The sequence below is a fragment of the Ambystoma mexicanum genome, chromosome 4p (genome assembly GCF_040938575.1).
Source record: "Ambystoma mexicanum isolate Mex_15411 chromosome 4p, UKY_AmexF1_1, whole genome shotgun sequence".
In the NCBI taxonomy this organism is placed as follows: Eukaryota; Metazoa; Chordata; class Amphibia; order Caudata; family Ambystomatidae; genus Ambystoma; species Ambystoma mexicanum.
In genome coordinates this window covers 1,175,883,026-1,175,901,135 of record NC_090927.1, presented here as the reverse complement: position 1 = coordinate 1,175,901,135, position 18,110 = coordinate 1,175,883,026, and the positions used below count along the sequence as shown (strand labels likewise).

At 43.0% G+C, this 18,110-nt stretch overlaps 1 protein-coding gene across 1 annotated transcript in view; it reads left to right on the top strand.

Moving 5' to 3' along the window:
- Window positions 1–18,110, top strand: part of IGF2R (insulin like growth factor 2 receptor) — a 2,762,372-nt gene that overhangs the window by 924,984 nt on the left and 1,819,278 nt on the right. Inside the window, 1 exon segment of the mRNA XM_069606818.1 lies at window positions 17,877–18,036. Within this exon segment, the coding sequence (XP_069462919.1) occupies window positions 17,877–18,036 (160 nt within the window).

The following is an 18,110-nucleotide window of genomic DNA, read 5'->3' as shown; positions in this document are numbered from 1 at the left end:
GAAATTTGGCCTGTGGCAGAGATGAATGTCATGGAACGGTTTTCTCTATAGAAAGTCGGACAGGGATTCTACTGTACATTTTTGCTGTATGCTATAAATTGGTGGGCCCAGTTTAATCTTGAGCCATTGTCCATTCAACAAGTGATCAGCGGCTCTATGTGAAAATGGTCCCTGGGGAAAAAAGTTGCCAGGTAGGCATATTTATTTTCTTCTTCTTTTCTCCCTGCACCCACAAAAGCTTTCTCTCACATATTCTAGGACCGTTGTTAATTCTTATTCTAACTCCAGTCCTAGAATATTTGAGGAATGTGCTTGATTTCTGATAGGCAAGACTGTATGCAGTACTCTTTGGGAGACTACACCAACCTTGTCGTCCTGTCAATAGGTAACCCAACCTTTGGTGTAAGTCTGTATTACACAGGTTGCTAGTGTGGCTGAGCAGACAGGCTTATCTCAAGAGGGGTCAATGTGAGCAGTAGGGTTTTTACACAGAGATTCACATTGACAACTATTCAAATAAACTCTCACACTCAAGGTTTCTTGATTACACAATTAATAATTTAACAGTCAGTTGAATAAGCCTTCTTCTGAAGGGAGCAATAATATAGAAGTAACACAAAAATATACTTCAAAATACACACTCTTAGTTTCTCTAAATCAGCAAGTACCCATTTGGGATGGAACACAAATCTTCGTCCACCCTGAGGTGACTTAAATAACTCGGAAACTGGACATTCATATATCATTGGTACATTTAGAGAAAAAATACTGAGGTTGGTGTCAAAGAAAAGGGTTTGGGAATAAAGCAAAGGTAAAACAAATATTCTGAAGCAGGTAAGTACTTTTTAATCCCCCAATGCAAAATAAATGAATACTTTCCTCGAGGAAAGATGAACTCCGAGGTAAGAAGAGTCTTTCAGGGAGCCAGGCCCGCCAATGTTAATTGAACAAAAGTCTGGGGAACCGAAGCACTTCTTGCAGGTAAGTAAATGTCTTGCACAATGTTTTGGAAGTCTTTGTAGAAAAAAATTAGAATCACTGTAGGACCACAAGCTGGGAGGCTTGTTAGGGGCAAAGCTCAAGCAACTCTGCAAAAGCAACCAAGACAAGTCTCAACTGAGAACTAGCAAGGCTACACAACAAGAGGTTAGCCCCCTTAGTTTTAAAGTACTTTTGGTTAGAAGAAATTAGTTTAAGCTGGCTTCTGTGTAGGTCTGCAGATCCTGTTGTTCCTGGGCCTCAGTCGTGGGGAAAAGAGGGAGGGGACGTCTGGGGACTCCTGCACTACGAATTGAAGGTCGGCGGCAGCAATGTGCAAACTTCAGATCAGCTGCACTTTGTGGTTTTAGCTCCTCACAAATAGCACCACTGCAGTTCTCGGATACCACTATGGACTTTCCTCGCAACTGGAGTTCAGCACTCTGTTGAGGTGGCTCTGGCGTCGTCAGTCCTGCTTCTTTGGAGTCTAGAGGATCTTCCGTGAGCTCAGGTCTGACTTAGACACTCACTCGATTCTGGTGTTCCTCTCCCTGGCACTAAGGTTCCTGCAGCGGCAATGGAAGTACCGCCAGCTCCGAGAGAATTTTCAGATGAACTCGTCTTGGGGTCGATAGGTCCCACCAACCCAAGGGGAGGAGTCGTCCTTTGCAGGTCTTCTCTAGTCGAGGCAGCCAGCATCTCTTCCAAGTTCTTCTTCAGATTCCTTCGTCCAGTGGTCGACTCTCCCTTCCAAGCACAAAGCCTCACCTTTTATACAGGTTTCTCCCATTTATTCGCAGCCTAGCTGTCAATCACACAGCAGGGTGGCTGTCCTCCGAGGACATCCCTCCAGCCAATCAGCCTTGGGTGCATTCCTGTAACCAAGGAGACTAAGCAGGGGGATTTTTCGGGCAGCTCCCTCGCCTCCTGCTCTGCCAGACACACTGGAGCCAGAGGCGAGGCTTCACTCGTGAATCCCGCCAAAGACAAAACGAACTAAGGGACCGAACATGGTTTGGCGCACAGAGTAAATATCAAGAAGGACCTTTCCTACAAGAAATGGCGAAAAAAGACCGGGCCATTTTGACAAAATGGGTGCCCATGGGAGCTTTACTGCAGCTGCAATTGCAACCCGCGGTAGAAACACACAATGGTAGGAAAATGTAAACCACTGCCACCATCTGCCATTAATCGTGGAAAGGGGTAACAGAAATATTACATGAGAAACTAGAAATGGGGGATTCTAAGTAACCCCTTGAGCACCTTATTGTAAGATAGTGTGTGCTGGGTCTAGAAAGTTACACAATGCAAGTAAAGTCAATTTCACTTCACTGCTCTCGGAAATAGTAGTTTCACCAAGAGAAGGTATTTAAACCTTTGGGAAATCTGAGACTTCCCTGTGCCACTGCACTGAAGGTGCTGTTTGTCACAATGTAAAGATGATGCCTATGGAGTTTGTTAAACTCCAAAGTCAAAGGAAACAGAGGCCAAATCACAGAAAAATACAGTAGAGAGTTGGAAAAAGGTCTCGCTCTCTCCCGGTTAGAAATTAAAAGTCCTAAAGTCAAGCAAAAAGAGCTGGGGGGTCTCTAAGGTAGAAGGGAATTGGCACATTTCTGAGATTTCTCCCTAACAATTTCTGTGGGAGTGCAAATTTGTGGAAATGTCGCCCCTTGGCGTCCTTTTCTGAGGTGAATATCACTGAACACTGTGATGGGCTGAAGTCCGTTTTACAAGGGAGTTTGTGGTGCAGACACTGGCCTGCGCCAGCAGGTGAAAGAGCTGTGGGCCATACTCTAAAGATGTATTTGATCACATCCATGTGTGATCCCTTCCAAACCCTCTGCCCATCGAATTTCACAGCATTTCTGCAGTTTTTAGCCAGCAGTTCCAGTGCTGGGTTGTGCCCTTTGGCCTCTACAAAACTCAAGTCTAAAAAAAGTTGATGGAATTGATCCCAGCCTGCCTTCAGCAGCAAGGATAGTACTTGTACTTGAATTACCGGTTTCGTGAGCTTTGTTGCTGCAGATATCTTAGGCTAGTCATCAGTTGATGGCTCTTCTCTTTATGTAAGTTTTTACATCAATGTCGAACATACACCCTAGTTATGACACTGGTGAAGTTTATTGCAGCAGTTTGGGAGCCAGCCCCATACAAGTATTCCCTTTAGAGGAGGTATTGTTCACCCTTCAGCTGGCTTTTAACTATTTAACTTCATCTGAATGGTCTTGATTAGTTCAGCCAGAAGATGTTGGTCTCATGGCGTCCTGCAATCTAGTAGTTATGATCGCTAGTCTCCTGACGTTCTACATGCATCTGTTATCAGTTAAAATTAAGAAAATAAACCTGATATGTAAAAAATCAAAACTTTTGCTAATTCATTTTTTGAAGGGATTCTATCCTAATTGTCTTTAAACAATGAAATGCAAAGAGAGTCAGTACATGCCCACCAGCATTGGTATCTTTTGTATTGTCTTTGATAGCCGAAGTGACTCTGCCCAGTGAAATTATGATGCAGGATTGACCACCCCTTTTTTGTTGGTTATATAACACTTAGCACAGCCAGCAGCTGTTGTGGTCCTTTTTTGTGAAATAGTGTGTTTTTTCTCAAACATTAATCAGTGCTTGCCCTTCACAGCCACGCCAAGCATTCCCCAAACCCTCCCCCCCAATAGACTCTTCCCCCCACCCCCCACACCCTCATGCATACATACAGCTATGGCAGAGTCAGACATATTGAGCTACACGGAAGCACACATCTTGAAAGCTATCAGTGGCCCTTCCATCTTTGATAACATTCCTGAGGTGGAAATTAGTGATCCATCAGTAACTCCGGAAGCTTTATTACGTGCCAAGAAGAAAGGATTTCGGACAGAACTCCACGGGCACTTACTGAAAGAATATTTAAAATCTATCAAGATTCCTGTAGGTCTACAGGTTCACATCCTCCCAGCAGTATTTTTAGAGGATGAGGAGTACAAAGTATGTTTTAGCCAGATTTCCACTAAATGTAGCAGAGATCTGATGTTATTGACTATGAATACATCAGAAAGACTGGCTATCGAACAGAAACAGGAAGTTCAGGAAGCTGCCTTTTTGGCAAGCAAGGCGGTTATAGAGGCAAAAAATAATCTTGAGACAGTAAATCAGGAAAGGGAGACATTTAAGAAATTCACCTTATTGAAAAAATCCCAGAAACTGAAAATAGATATTGCAGTGTTTTCAAAAGAGAAAATCTATCCATATTTGGCCAACGACTATGTACCACCAGATTGGAATAATAGATTGCAAAACAGGGCATTCAATAAAAAACAGTGGGTAACCTTTTCGGATACCAGCTCATCACAAAGCGACCCGGCTAATCAGTCTCGGTCACAGGGCACAAATAAGAGGCCAGAATTTTTTAGGGTGGGGAGGATCCGGAGGCAGACGTCCACCGAACAGAGGCAATGCCCCTTTAGTGGGACGGCTACAGACCTTCCACACCAGGCAATGGGGATATCCCAGGTGAAAACTGGTGAAGCAGTGGTGTTTAATTTATCCAAACACCTCCTAACTCCAGCTGAAGAAGGAGTCCTGAGAAAGGGACTGAGTTTTGCTTTCCGACTGGAGATAATTCAAATGACAATCTTGAAATCGAATTGAGGAGATTTTTCAGAACGATCAGACTTGGGGCGTTTTTCTTGAACAAACAAGATGGAACTATTCCCTCTCTATAACGGGCCTAAGACCGAACTCCTCTTTCACGCCTGACAACAGTGACATCCCACCGGAGATAATTACGCTTGAAAGAATTGTCTTAAGTCTTACCTCAGATCACGACTCAGGGCAATACATCACGACACAGCCAGAATTTGACCAAGGAGGAAAATGTGGCCTTAAAAAATCTATCCAGTAACAAAACAATAGTCATCAAGCCGGCCGACAAGGGCTGAGGCATAGTAGTGATAGACAGGCAACAATATGAGAACATGGTATTGGCCCTGATTAATAATGAAAATCATTACCTTAAAATCAGAATGGACCCCATAGATTAACTGATGAAAGTACTGCAAGAACTGTGCACACAGAGTATCGAGGCAGTTTTCCTACAGACAGAGGAGGTTTGTTATCTGACCCCGAGAGAATGTCGGATGCCAACAATCTGTGCGCTTCCAAAAGTGCATAAAAATCGTTTAAATTCACTGGGCAGACCCATCGTCTGTGTGGTTCCATTCTAGAACATTGTGGGCAATACATGGAGAAGGCCATTCACAAATTAGCGGAGGATTCACCATCCTTTATTTTTTTATTTTTTTTTTTTTTGGGGGAAGACACCATGGCCACCATAAACTATTATGAGGGCCTACCAATGGACGGTAACTCTACCCTTTCAGTGACACTAGACATTATCATCCTCTGCACGAACATTCCCCAGGAGGAAACAGCTGTGACTCTCCTTTGTGCCGGCGCCTGTTGAGTGTTGTCCAACTATTTCCTTGTGGGAGACTTGTAGTGGGCTGTTCTCTAAGTGGACAAGCGCAAGTGCCAGAGCTGAATGATCCTCTGCTTTGGACCGACAAGCAAGCATTTTTAGATAAGTAACCACTGGATAGTGTATGGTCACTCTAGGAAGGCCCCAGGGATTGCATTAAGGATTTGATGGTGTTCAGTATCACTGAGTTAGCAGGATGTATGTCTGCAGTACCAAGAGTTGTTAAAAGAGCTGTTATATAGCTTTCAGCAAATGTAACTCACGTTTGTAATAAGCAAACAGTAACTTTGTCAATTATATATGAATAGTTAAAGGAATGGTTCTGTAAAAAAATGTATTGTCCCTACGGGTCGGCCATGTGTTTTTAAGCCTAAGTCGCTCGATTTTAGAAAAATTTCCTATGGACCTTACCCGAGTTTTCGTCCATTAAGCGCACGCGAAAACAGGCACCAGGGAGCTGCCATTTTGTGATAATCCTATCACTTGCCGCATCGCCCTTGCTGACCTGCTTTTGCTGCACTAAATCATATCCCTCGCCCCTGACATTATCAAAACATTCATATTCCATGCCTCTCTCCGTGACGTTACTGTGCTGCGTAGGCAAACGCGCCCAGTCGTCTTCTACACGACTTCACACAGAACCCGGAAACCAACACACATCAACTCACAACACAGCGCGCCACAATTCGGAATATGAAACTGTACTTTAAAACCAAACAGCAACATGGTACATTTGGTAAAGTACATTTATTTGACATTAAATGTTTATAGAATATTCAGCAATTGCCATACTAACTCGGAATGCCATTTATTTTCTTTTATCTCTATCCGCAAAAACTGTTCCGTTTTATCGTGAGTCGCGCGCTGTTCCTTTATGGAACACAGGGTGTTGGTTTTCGTTAAAAGAAGCACTTTGGTCGCACGGTGAACCGCAAGGCTGATCCATCAACTAGGGACTAGTCCAGCGTAAAGGTTGATATGTTGCTTCTAGCCGCTAGTACCGCGTAAGGGCATATGGGCCCTTGGCGATCGTCCCATAAGATCGACAAAGTGGTGAAGTGGTTGACAAGAAGCTGCAGCTGGCGGTTGAAGAAGCCGTCTGCCGGGGTCTGAAACTGGTGGCAGTCGCAGTAGGGAAGGATATACCTGTTTTGAAAAGATAAAAATTATAATTGGTCTCGCCAGCCGATCTTTATTAATATTATTAATTGTATTTATTACGGCCAATCTGAAACTATTTGCTTGCAAGGATAGTGCAATGGAGTATGTTCGGCTCTAAAATCAATGCGAAAAGTAACAAAATAAATCGAGGTTAGCGCACAATGAGAAACGACTGTTTGTCTACATGCGTGTGGAACGTGGACCTGCATGCCCATGTGCCTGCTACAAGGACGATCCCACAAACGTTTTCCTAGCTCTTCATTCATTCATTTATTCATGCATCCATTCATTAATTCTTCATTCCGGTATAAAAGCGTCTAAAGAGTTACATTATATTTGCAATTTCCATTGTGTCTCTGCGTAATGCAGTCCGTAAATCCCACTGTGCTCTTGACAACGATTTTTCGTATACTGAACTAACATGAAACTCGGTCTAGTTTCAGAATGTTTTGCCTTATCGTCTCTTACGTTATTGCACCCCCCTTCAAATGAAGTTCTTTCGGCATGGTCCCTGTCTCTCAAGGTCATAAAACAGAACCTTATACTGCCAGTGCGAGTTGTGGGCCTCTTCAGGCCGCGAGCTGAAAATCAAAGCTGCTGACCTTTACTAGAAATTAGTATACATTCTTTCTTTGCAACATCCCGTAGTAAAGCCATCTGTGAGAACTTGAAGTTTCGAATCCATCTATGTACTGCGCCTCAATGTGCAAATGCGAACTGGCTTCTCTCCCATCTGCAACGGCTCGCTTGGCGCGTTCCAAGGCCTCCAATTTTGTCCTCGTTGTCTGCGAGCTTTGCAGCCCCAAAGAACCATAACTATGAAGACATTTAATTTTTGGGGGAAGGTCAGGGAAAGTATAAAGTACCTGAGGAGTTGAGTTGAAAGTGAGATTTATTGTTTGTTTTATTATTTGCAATACGCAAGCCTCCCCTCGGTTAACAGTGCGCAGCATTTACATGAGATTGCGAAAATTAGTTACATCAACAAAAATATATACATACACATATAGACATGGTCAGCAATATGAGGTGAATAGAAAGAGAATTCAAAGATGACACCCAGGTTGTTCGCCACCCAGGATGGTGAAGGTAGGGGTTAGGGTTAGAATACTTTGTATGTACACTGTTCAATAAAATTTATTTACAAAAAGACAATCGTATTACAATTATTTAAACCGTGATTTGTACTTCACAACCAGCTCTCCTTTGGGTGGACATGGCACAGTGGCAATGTTGGTGGCAATGGATCAGTGCTCTGCAAAGAAATGTTCAAAATTCCATATCTGTGCTTCTCTAATACAGCAACAATAAGGCTTTTGACAAAGGCGAACTCCATTTCCTCCTAGACTGGTTTGATCACCCATTGCTTACTTCTTTTTGAAAAGGCCTTAGTGTAGCGTGGCATCCTTACATTACCCGTAGTCCTAGATTGTTCACGGCTGAGATTCTCGTTATGGGCCAAGACGGCAAGTAGAGTCCTATGTCTCATGCCCTGTATGCTGAAATGCAAGCGCTTTGTCCTGTACTTCAGGCACATATTGTGGAACACCTCCAACCCTCCTGTGTGACAGAATTCTGTCAGTCCACTCAAATCTCTTGATAATTTTATAGAAAACAATCTTCTGAATGGCTTTGTGTGTCGGTGAAGATGGAATCAACCACTTGCCTCCACTGGGGACAAAGGGCCATTTCACATTGGTCAGAAATGTAGGTTTTCTGACCAGCGGTGCACGTTGGTACAGTGGTGCATCAGTGACCGCCATTCTTCAAGTAGTATTTCCAATGACCCTTCACAAGTTTTGGAGCTCCACCAAAGATGGTTGCTGATAGACTGGGACCACTCTGAAATACTTTCCAAACCTTTTTTTTTCCCTGCAGCCGAGATTTTCTTATTGATTGATTTAGCAAGATGCCATACGTCAAATTGATGTTTAATATGTGGGAACTGCTCTCTCATTGTCTTGACAATTGAAACGTGTCTGTCCGTGGCTTTGAGGTCGATGTGTATTCCCCTCGATTGTAGATATTCCACTGATTTTATAAATCCTAGTTTCTCCATGGCCACTGAGGATGTACATTGTGTTACCTGCACCACCACCGAACTCACAATTTTCTTACTATCTATGTCCTGAAAGTGGTAGGTGCATTACTTGGCAGAAAATCCAGGGCTGTCGCACTGTCCATCACCGGCTAGCCTGAATCGTTTGCCTTCGAATGTACTTTCTAGAGACAATTGTTAAATTTTCCAAGCATCGCTAATGGCCGGAAACAGATAATCATGTTGGTATTTGTAGTACTGCGTTTTTTTAAATGAAATTGAGTCCCACAAACGGAAAGAAAGACTCCAACTTTCTAAAACTGGACCCACTAAAAAGTGATGCATCTGCACACAGTAGATTGCCTGCTGGCAGTTTCCCCAGCATCGGTTGTGCAGACCATGAGAACGTATGATTTAATCTACAGGCGGCATTTATTTTGACATTGCTGCCTTTTTTTTGACGAGTGACATGAATCAATGGCTTCCCACATACTTTCCCTCTAACGGAATGCCCACATTTCATCATACTTATAATATTCATCAAACAACTGTCGAATACTATGTATTTGCCCTCTTTCATTAGACTGTCATCCGGCATCAGAGTTGTTTCGGCCTGTGACGTTGAGGACATATCACCACATTTGAAATAAATATCGCTGCTATCAAGTACTGATGCGTCGGTGAATGCTGCTGCTGGTTCATTCTCTGTCATTTCAACATCTGCTACTTCAACATTGATGGGAGAACACAACTATGTCGACAGCTCTTTTGGTGGCAATTTTTTCGCGGGTGTAGATTGTGTGAATTGATCTGCAACTACTTCAGAGCTATCTTCAATACATCCAGTATCATGTTGTGGCCGCACTGTAGCAATGGTCCAATACAACTTTGCTGGATTCTCCGGACACATTCATTTCATGTTCTGGCCATTGGACATGAGCATCTCGAGTCTCAACACGCGGCGTCTGAATTAATAGTTCCTTCATAGTGTAAATGGTCTGGCAAGCAACATCTCTCATTCGCTTCACTGTCTGTGTATGTATAGTTCGGACACCCACGGGTAACTAGAGGATAGATTGGAAAAGGGATGTTCAGTTTAAACACAAGATAAAGTATAGTACAATTGACTGGAAAAAAACAATAAAATAGTCCCCAGCACAAAAAAATTTCTAAAGTTATGAACTGTTTGTAACTAACCTTATTTTTGTTTCTTTTCTTTGCAACTTTTTTGACTCGACCTTCAACATCTGCACGCTGTAGCTCCGATTCGTTTCCGCATCTCTTCCCTTCCTGTTGCGCTGCAACAACTGTCTTTTCTGTATCTGCATAGACAGCACAGAATGAGGCTCCATCGACTCCCTGAAACATAGTACTTTCATTACAGTGCATCAAAATATTGTTAGCATAAAACACACGTGAGGACGAACACACAGGTGCATCTCAATAGCCAAACACGATTTAAACATTGTGTGGAACAATCAAACGACAAGTATTCGAGCTCTGATGACCTAGTTCGATGGAGCTGTCCGTATCCATACCTCTGGCTCTGCATGGACTTCCACGAATGATTGTATTGAAGAGGAGGCATCCGCATCTCCCTGAAACACAGTACTTGCATTAGTATGGTTTTCAATATTGTAAACATAACACACACTTGGGGTCGACGGCACAGGTACATATAAAGAGATAACCACAAATGTTGCATTGTCTAAAAGAATCAAGGAATATTTAAATATGATCAGATTTAATCGACTTATTTCTCCGATTTCTTTACATCTGCATCATCTAAATGGGATCTTGTGATTGTAGTGGAAGCTCCATCGTCTCCCTGAAACACAGTACTTGCGTTAATAGGGAAGAAAGTATAGAAAATGGAATCACGTTATATGATCACGCTCGATGGAGCTGTCAGTATCCATACCTCGTGCTGATGAAGAATATCTATGGATGTTGTAAATGTGGTGCGCACTTCCGAAAGCTGTTGCGCCGATTCGTATCCGCATGGTCCCGCTTCCCCTGGAATGACTTGATTGTCAGGCTCTGCATCAAGTGCGTGGGTTGCCGCTTCAACAACTGCCTGAAACATAGTATTTGCATTAGTAAGGATTACAATATTGAAAACACAACACACACTTGGGGTCGACCGCACAGGTACATATCAATGGCTAACCACAAATGAAACATGGTGTAGAACAATCAAATGACAAGTGTTCCAGTCCTGATGATCACGGTCGATGGAGCTGTCAGTATTCATACCTCGTGCTGCTGAAGAACATCTAGGGCTGTTGTCAATGTGGTGGACGCTTCAGCATCTCCCTGAAAGACCGTACTTGCATTAGTATGGATAACACTAATTATAACTGAAAACAAACACCAGGGGACGACAACTAAGGTGTATATAAATTAGAAAGCACTAACCAAACAATTGGTAGAATAATCACACGATACATAAAAACTATTACTTGACATGCATAAAACAAGTCTGTAGCGGAATAGCCAAGTATGATTACCTGATACGCGCTAGAAGTGGTTGATAACTGCGGGCACGTCACGGATGTAGAATGTTCTTGCTTCAGATTCAGTGGATAGTCAAGCAGTTGTAAAGGTAAATTATTGTTTGATAATGAAATGCAAATATGAAAAAATTGCCATGTAAACCGACATAATACTTGAGAATAATGCTATTGAAAATGCGCAATATAGTACAGTTCCCTGTGCCCATAAATAGATTTCCTTTGGGGGTTATAAAATCGAAAAATAATTTATTGATAAATGTCATTATTCAAAAAGCTATACTCTCATATCAATATCGAAAGTATTACAAGGGACACAACACCTAAAATATCAATTAATCCATTCGGCTACCTACACACTACCGCAAGGCCTAAAGCAAAATCCGGACACTTGACTCACCAGTGGCGGAATGTGGATGAATAGAGTTGGAATAGCGTTTGCGAGCAATTTTCATGTCGTTCGCCGTTTATTCTTCTTTGTTACCCAAGATGTGGCGTTACATGTTTGAGGAAAAGTGCCGGCTGCAGATGCGGTATCGATCACCCCTTTTGTCCTCTAAGACTTGTTGGACTCTACTTTCCAGCTCATCCAGTGGATATCCGCAATGTCTAACCCATTCTCTTATTCGATTAACAGTTTTCGGGAATACATGCATTGTAGTGCCTACAGATTTAGCATGGGTCTTCGAAGGGCAACCGCTAATCGAACAGGCGTGCATTGTTGAAAATTCTGAAAAGTATATATCAAGATTATTATAAAACCTTGATGGATAAAAATCTCATAAAAAAGTAAATGAACCATACCATGTTCAATGCAAGGTTTGTTTTGCTCGCCGGAACTATACCAGTTCATCATGTGCGGCTTAGTATTTGCATAAATTACAGAATTTTTTTAAATGATGTGACTAAACTCTGAACATGTGACTCGTCCCTTGGATGTTCTGTCTTGCACGAAAAGGAAACATCCTTACATTATAGACTGGACCCCCGAAGGATGCAATTCGATGACAATTGACACAGATGAAAATAAATAGATCTATTGATAGCATAACAATTGAAACTCAAGTCCATAGCAATGAGACCAATGACCATAGCACTATTGGGTACTGTAATCGCAAATAGATATGTAAAAATGACCAAAATATGACTAGGATACATGGACTTACCTTGACCAACAAACAGTTGGATTCAGCAGGCCGAGCTGTATGTTGCAGGAGAACAGGTAGATGGCCACAGGTAGCACACTGATGAGTTTGCTTGAAGCGGTCACAGATATATATATCAAGTGGTTTATAAAGTATTAGAAAAGGGTGTGTTTGTGAATGAATGACGTGTGTATGTCGTGGTATTATGTGGTTTGCAGGGGGGCGGCCGGCCTCAGGGGAGGCCTGCCTGGAGACACGGGGTCTGAGGAGGCCATGTGAGCCATGGCCCCTGGGCGTGGGATACCTTTTGAAGTGTACATGCTGTTTGGCACCTTGGCCGTTTGCGCCCGTGACAGCCCCCCATGCCAGCGGTTATCCCCGGGTGCGAACTGCCTTTGATAGAGGGGGGTGGGATGGATGGGCGGGTGGGCATGCAGGCAAGTGTGTGGGAGCGAGGGGCCATCGGGCCCCTCTCATCCTTTACTTCTCAGTAGAAACTCGGACCAAGTGCCTCCAGTAGTGGGTTCGCCCCTTGCCCTTATGTGATGTTAACTTTGGTTGACATTCGCGTAGATGGGACCACTGAGCAGGACCCAAGGCATCCATTTTTGTACCCCCATTCCACTCCATCTTGGTGACCAGGCCTCACTGCGCAGAGCACATGGCCCCCACCCTCGTTCCCACTCTGACTGGACAACTCCAGAGGTATTTGCAACAGCTAATAAATGTAACACATCACTCTTCCTCTGAGATCACTGTCCTGCATGTGAACCAGCCTGAACTAAGCACATAGCTCGTTCATCTCCACAAACGTGTCCTTGCCCACGCACCCTCGCCAGTGGAAACTTACTGCCATTCTGACCCTGTTTCCCTGCAAGGTATTCTATTCATGTGCCAGACCACTGACCACGCCATGATGCCCACCTAGCAGATCCCCAACTAACATTAGACCCCTACTGCAGTATATTGTTGCCTATCAATAACAAATGCCACACACCGGAGATTCTTGTGAGCACAGACCCACACTTCAAACAGTGTATTATAGTGGTCAAGACCCTTAACCTAAGGCCTGTATAATCCAGTGTTGATTGATAGTATAGATATGTGTGACTTTTATAGAGACATAACCGACTGAAAGACTTTGAACAAGTGTTATTTAGTGCATGCATTATTGAGAATATATTATGTTAGCTTAGATAGTGACCACCCTGCTTCACAGCGACCTGACCTTCACCCATTCGGAGCACAGATGTCTGACGTCCATCCTTGAATGGAGACACATTTAATTCATTTAAAAACACTTGATTCATTTAAAAAATCAAAACAACCGTTGTTAAAATATATGTGGTGTTTTATTTTGCATCTTATTTTGATGACACAAAAATACAAGTCTTTACACATTGTACAGGTCAGGTTGCAGCACAGTGAGAGAAAATCCCCTGTACTGACCGCTGTCACTCGGGAACGTTTCTCTTATGGCACGAACGGCAGAGGCGGGTATTACTCTTCGAACGCAGTGTCCAAGCCTCCCGTGAAGCCACCATGTAAAGGAACGATAGGCCACCAGCCGGTACCACCTGTGAAAAAGAATGATACAAACTGTTTTTAAATGACCAAGATAAGTTTAATAAACGTTTGTTGTCAATGACAATTCTTGTTACTAATGGCATTCTGCTCGGACAAATGCTATCTAGACACTGCACACTATTGAACGACTTTCATGCGTTACAATGATATGTATATGTATTTTTGGATATAGTAGAAGACCATAAAATAGGAGTGGCATGACAAGCAGAGTATACTTACTCGTTACTCGGATTACGAGGACGAACAGTTGCGCGAAGTTCGTGCATAAGCACCATCATTATCCTCAACACGGACCGTGTGAGGCAGGCTGCCCTGAAGTCTGGCAGCTCGGTGATGCATTGCAGTCGTGGCTCGCCTTCCGAAATGTAAGCCACGAATCCCGAGTTTTCACAGCAGCAGCAGTTCTCGTCCTCGGTTGGCATTGGCTTGCACCGATTGCATGTGCACCAGGTGGAAACAACGTCCATGCGACTAGGTCCAGGCTCTACAGCTGTTGAATCGTCCTCCCAACTGCCGTCCGAAGCCCCATCGTTTTCGCGTGTTTCCCTTTCCAGTAGTTCCTCCTCGGTATACTCGGGCTCGTACATGCAGGGCATTGTTGTAGCCATTGTGTGTTAAACAAACTAAAATAATTTATAGCGGTGGTACTGGTATCTGTTCACACGGGCTACAAGCAACGAAGGTAGCTGACCAGAGCACAGAAACGAGTCAGAGAATACTCAAAGTAACACAGAGAGGAATGGAATCGAAAATCTGCTGCTGTGCGTTGTGAAACGGTCTGTTTATACTTATTGAGGAAAGAGGCGTCCTGCCATTTCCATGGCGACACATCATTAGCTTAAACGCAGCGAATGTTGACACGAGATGTGCTTTGGCGTTGTGAAATGGGCGGTACGCGTCTGCTGATGACAGGCTCAGGGGCGGGGGATATGATTTACTGCCGCAAAAGCAGGTCAGCCAGTGCGATGGGGGAAATGGTAGGATTATCACAAAATGGCAGCTCCCTGATGCCTGTTTTTGCATGCGTTTAATGGACGAAAACTCGGTTAAGGTCCAAAGGAAATTTTTCTAAAATCGAGCGACTTAGGCTTAAAAACACATGGCCGACCCGTAGGGACAATAAAAAATGTTACTGAACCATTCCTTTAAGCCTTATGTCTTCTAGGGTTTATAGAGAATATGTCGAATGACATTTTTTCAAATGCCATAATGTCGGGGGGAAAAATGCCGAAAAAAATGATTTTGATGTTTATTTTATTTTTTTTATTCATTTTTTTATGGGAGTGTTCCCCTCCTAACCCCCCGTTTTTTTTATTTTTTATTTACAGTTCATTTTTACTAGCTAAACGAACAAAAACATAAAAATAAAAAAAACACATTCGAATAATTTTTTTTCAACATTGCATTCGAAAAAATGTTTTCGACATTTTAACTAGATACAGACTTCTAGATGTGTCCTAATGCTCTTTTATTCACGTTCCCACACACACAGATTTTAATGTCAGACAGTTGTGATTGTAGGTTACCAGCTGGCCTGGGGAGCCAAGTAAAGCTCTTGGTAGCTATTGCTGTCAAGCAAACCATGCTCTCCTAAGCTATAACCAGGAGCTAAATAGTTCCAAGCAATTTTGAGCCATGAAGCCCCTGAAGGAGATTACACATGAGGTATTTTACCTTTAGATCTGCACCTTTGTTATAATTCAGAATCTAGACAGGGATCAATATTCTGAATATACTATCTTGGGCAGTCTGGATGCCTGGGCTAGGGAGGATTGGTGCTTTCTATACAAGGTAGAGGGGACCATCTCTGAGACACAATATTCGTTTAGCTACCTGTGACCAATCTCGTACGGAAATGCCATTTATGCAAAGCACTTTCCCAGGCAAAGTGGCATTGTGAGCATCTGGCCAGATGTTGACTTAGATTGTCTGGTCCCAATTGACACTTTGGCCTGGGCTAGGTCTGTTACTGGGCAGATGTGGGGCAAGAGTCTATCCATGGTTAGATAGCCATTGCCAGTTTGAATGATCCAGACCATTAACACTGGTGGTTTGTGGGAGGACCCTGGCTCGAATTTAGGATAAAGACTCCTCCTTCAGCCATTCTTCAGATTGGCGTTGGAGCAGGGACCCCTACAAAGATTTGCAGCTTTCTGAAGACCCACGGACGGCAGTTGACTTCAGCATTCCCTCCTGCCAAGATCCAGGGAAGTCCTGCCCTTTATTGATCTCGTAAAGCCTCTTGTCAGTGTTTCGACTCTTGAGCCGATTCGCCAAAGAAGTCTGGACCCTTGGGTGCAGATCTGGACTGTTGATTTGTTTGGACGTGCCGTGGAACCAACCTTTGGGCTGGCCAGCTCAGTTGAGGGTATCTGTTGTGCTTCGGTTCCCGTTCTGAGTTTACGCTTGGAATTTCTCAGGTCACCATCTTGTCTCCCAAGAACAGCCACCCCACCCCCCAGCTGCTGCTCTCGACCTTGAAAAGGTGAATTTTTTAGCAGTGTTTATTTTCGCTACATGAGTCACCTGCTGTGTCCTGGTACCCTCCTGACATCGTGCGACCTGCGGTGGTCTGTATCTCTGGGTGCTTGGTTCTCCAGTTGCAAAGCACCAGGAAACATCTCACTATAGCTCTGAACCATTTCCTAGCTGGACCCATTCCCGTTCCTGAAAACGAAACCTGCAGCCGTAGCCCATTTACCCTCTTCAATGGAACCACTGATTGGAGTAAAGCGGGTGAGTTTACATACCTGTTCCCATCAACCCTCCTGCCACATAGCTGTACGTGTGCAAAGCCCTGATCCCCTAGCTCTCCCTTGCCTGGTCCTGATTGCTGGAATTCTTGCCAAGGCTTTGCCCCCAAACGGCCCCCCTTCCCTCCACCTTCCCCCAGACTTCCTCTAGAGTAGTATAATTGGGAGAGAACCCTAATCTTTTGAACGTAGCGTTGTTCTTTCACCTGCTGGCTTTACCACTACACTGTTTCTTTGCTTTAAAAGACTCCCGACATAGATATTTATTTGCGGCTTGTGACTTATAAGGGCACTCGGTTACTCACCTTAGTAGGGAAGAACTTTCTAAGAGTTAGGGGCCTTATTTTATAGGGCAGGCTAAAACTGTTCCCATTGCCTTTATAATGTTTCTTAACTTGGTTTCTCAGCATTTTAATTGTTTTTGCATTTACTTACCCATTTTTACTTTCTTTACTACATAATTTTCCATGTTTCATAATTGAATCACTTATAACTTTCTTAAAAGTAAAGTGCAGGTGATCTCTAGTAAGATCACCATTTGTGAATGTATGTATGTTGTGTTTTAGTAAAAATACTTGTCTGCTATTTTCATTGCTTTAGTGTGTTCAAGCCTAATAAACGGTGTAATATTTTATTACTGACTGATTCGATTTATTTCAATAAATAAATAGGTAATAGTTTCGGATGCATAGGATCGAATGCCAAAAAGGTTGAATCAAAAGGACCTAAAACCAAAAAGTCAAAAAAAGTTTTACATTTTAAAAAAAATAAAAAAAATGTGGGGGTTAGCCCCCCCCCCCCCAAACGCCTTTTTTTGTGGTAAAACCACTTTTTTTCTAAAACGGAAACCCCCAAAAAAATATAGAAAAAAAAAAAATCAACCCTTTGGTTTTAGGCCAAATTGAGTCGACCCTTTGGCATTCGATCCTTTTGTATTAGGTACTTTAACTGGACACCCTTTTATGTCTTATAGTATCATTAAACCACCCTCTTATCTCCTGAAATCCTAAGCCTTACTGCCCTTCTACCAGTTTGACTGCCAGGAAGGTAACTGGGAAGATGGTTTTGTAAATTCATCTAGTACCAAATGTCATTTTACATATGGTACCAAGATATTATTGAAGGCAAGAGGTCACAAAGGTTACTGTAGACCTTTACTTGTGTTTGCTCTTGACCTCTGCACTTTTCTGTAAAATTGTTCAAGCAAAATTGTGCCTTGAATTTCAGCTTGTCAAGATTTGCTGAGGGGAGTACAGAAAACTGGTATGCAATGGACAATTCAGGTCAACGGAAGAAATACTATATAAATGTGTGCCGACCTCTGAACCCTGTGCCAGGATGTGCCCAAAATGCTTCAATCTGTCAGATGACCTATGAAAAAGATCATGTAAGCCTTTTTTGTTTAATTGTATCACAATTTGACACTGCAATTTTTTGCTTAGCTGATACTTTATACATCTC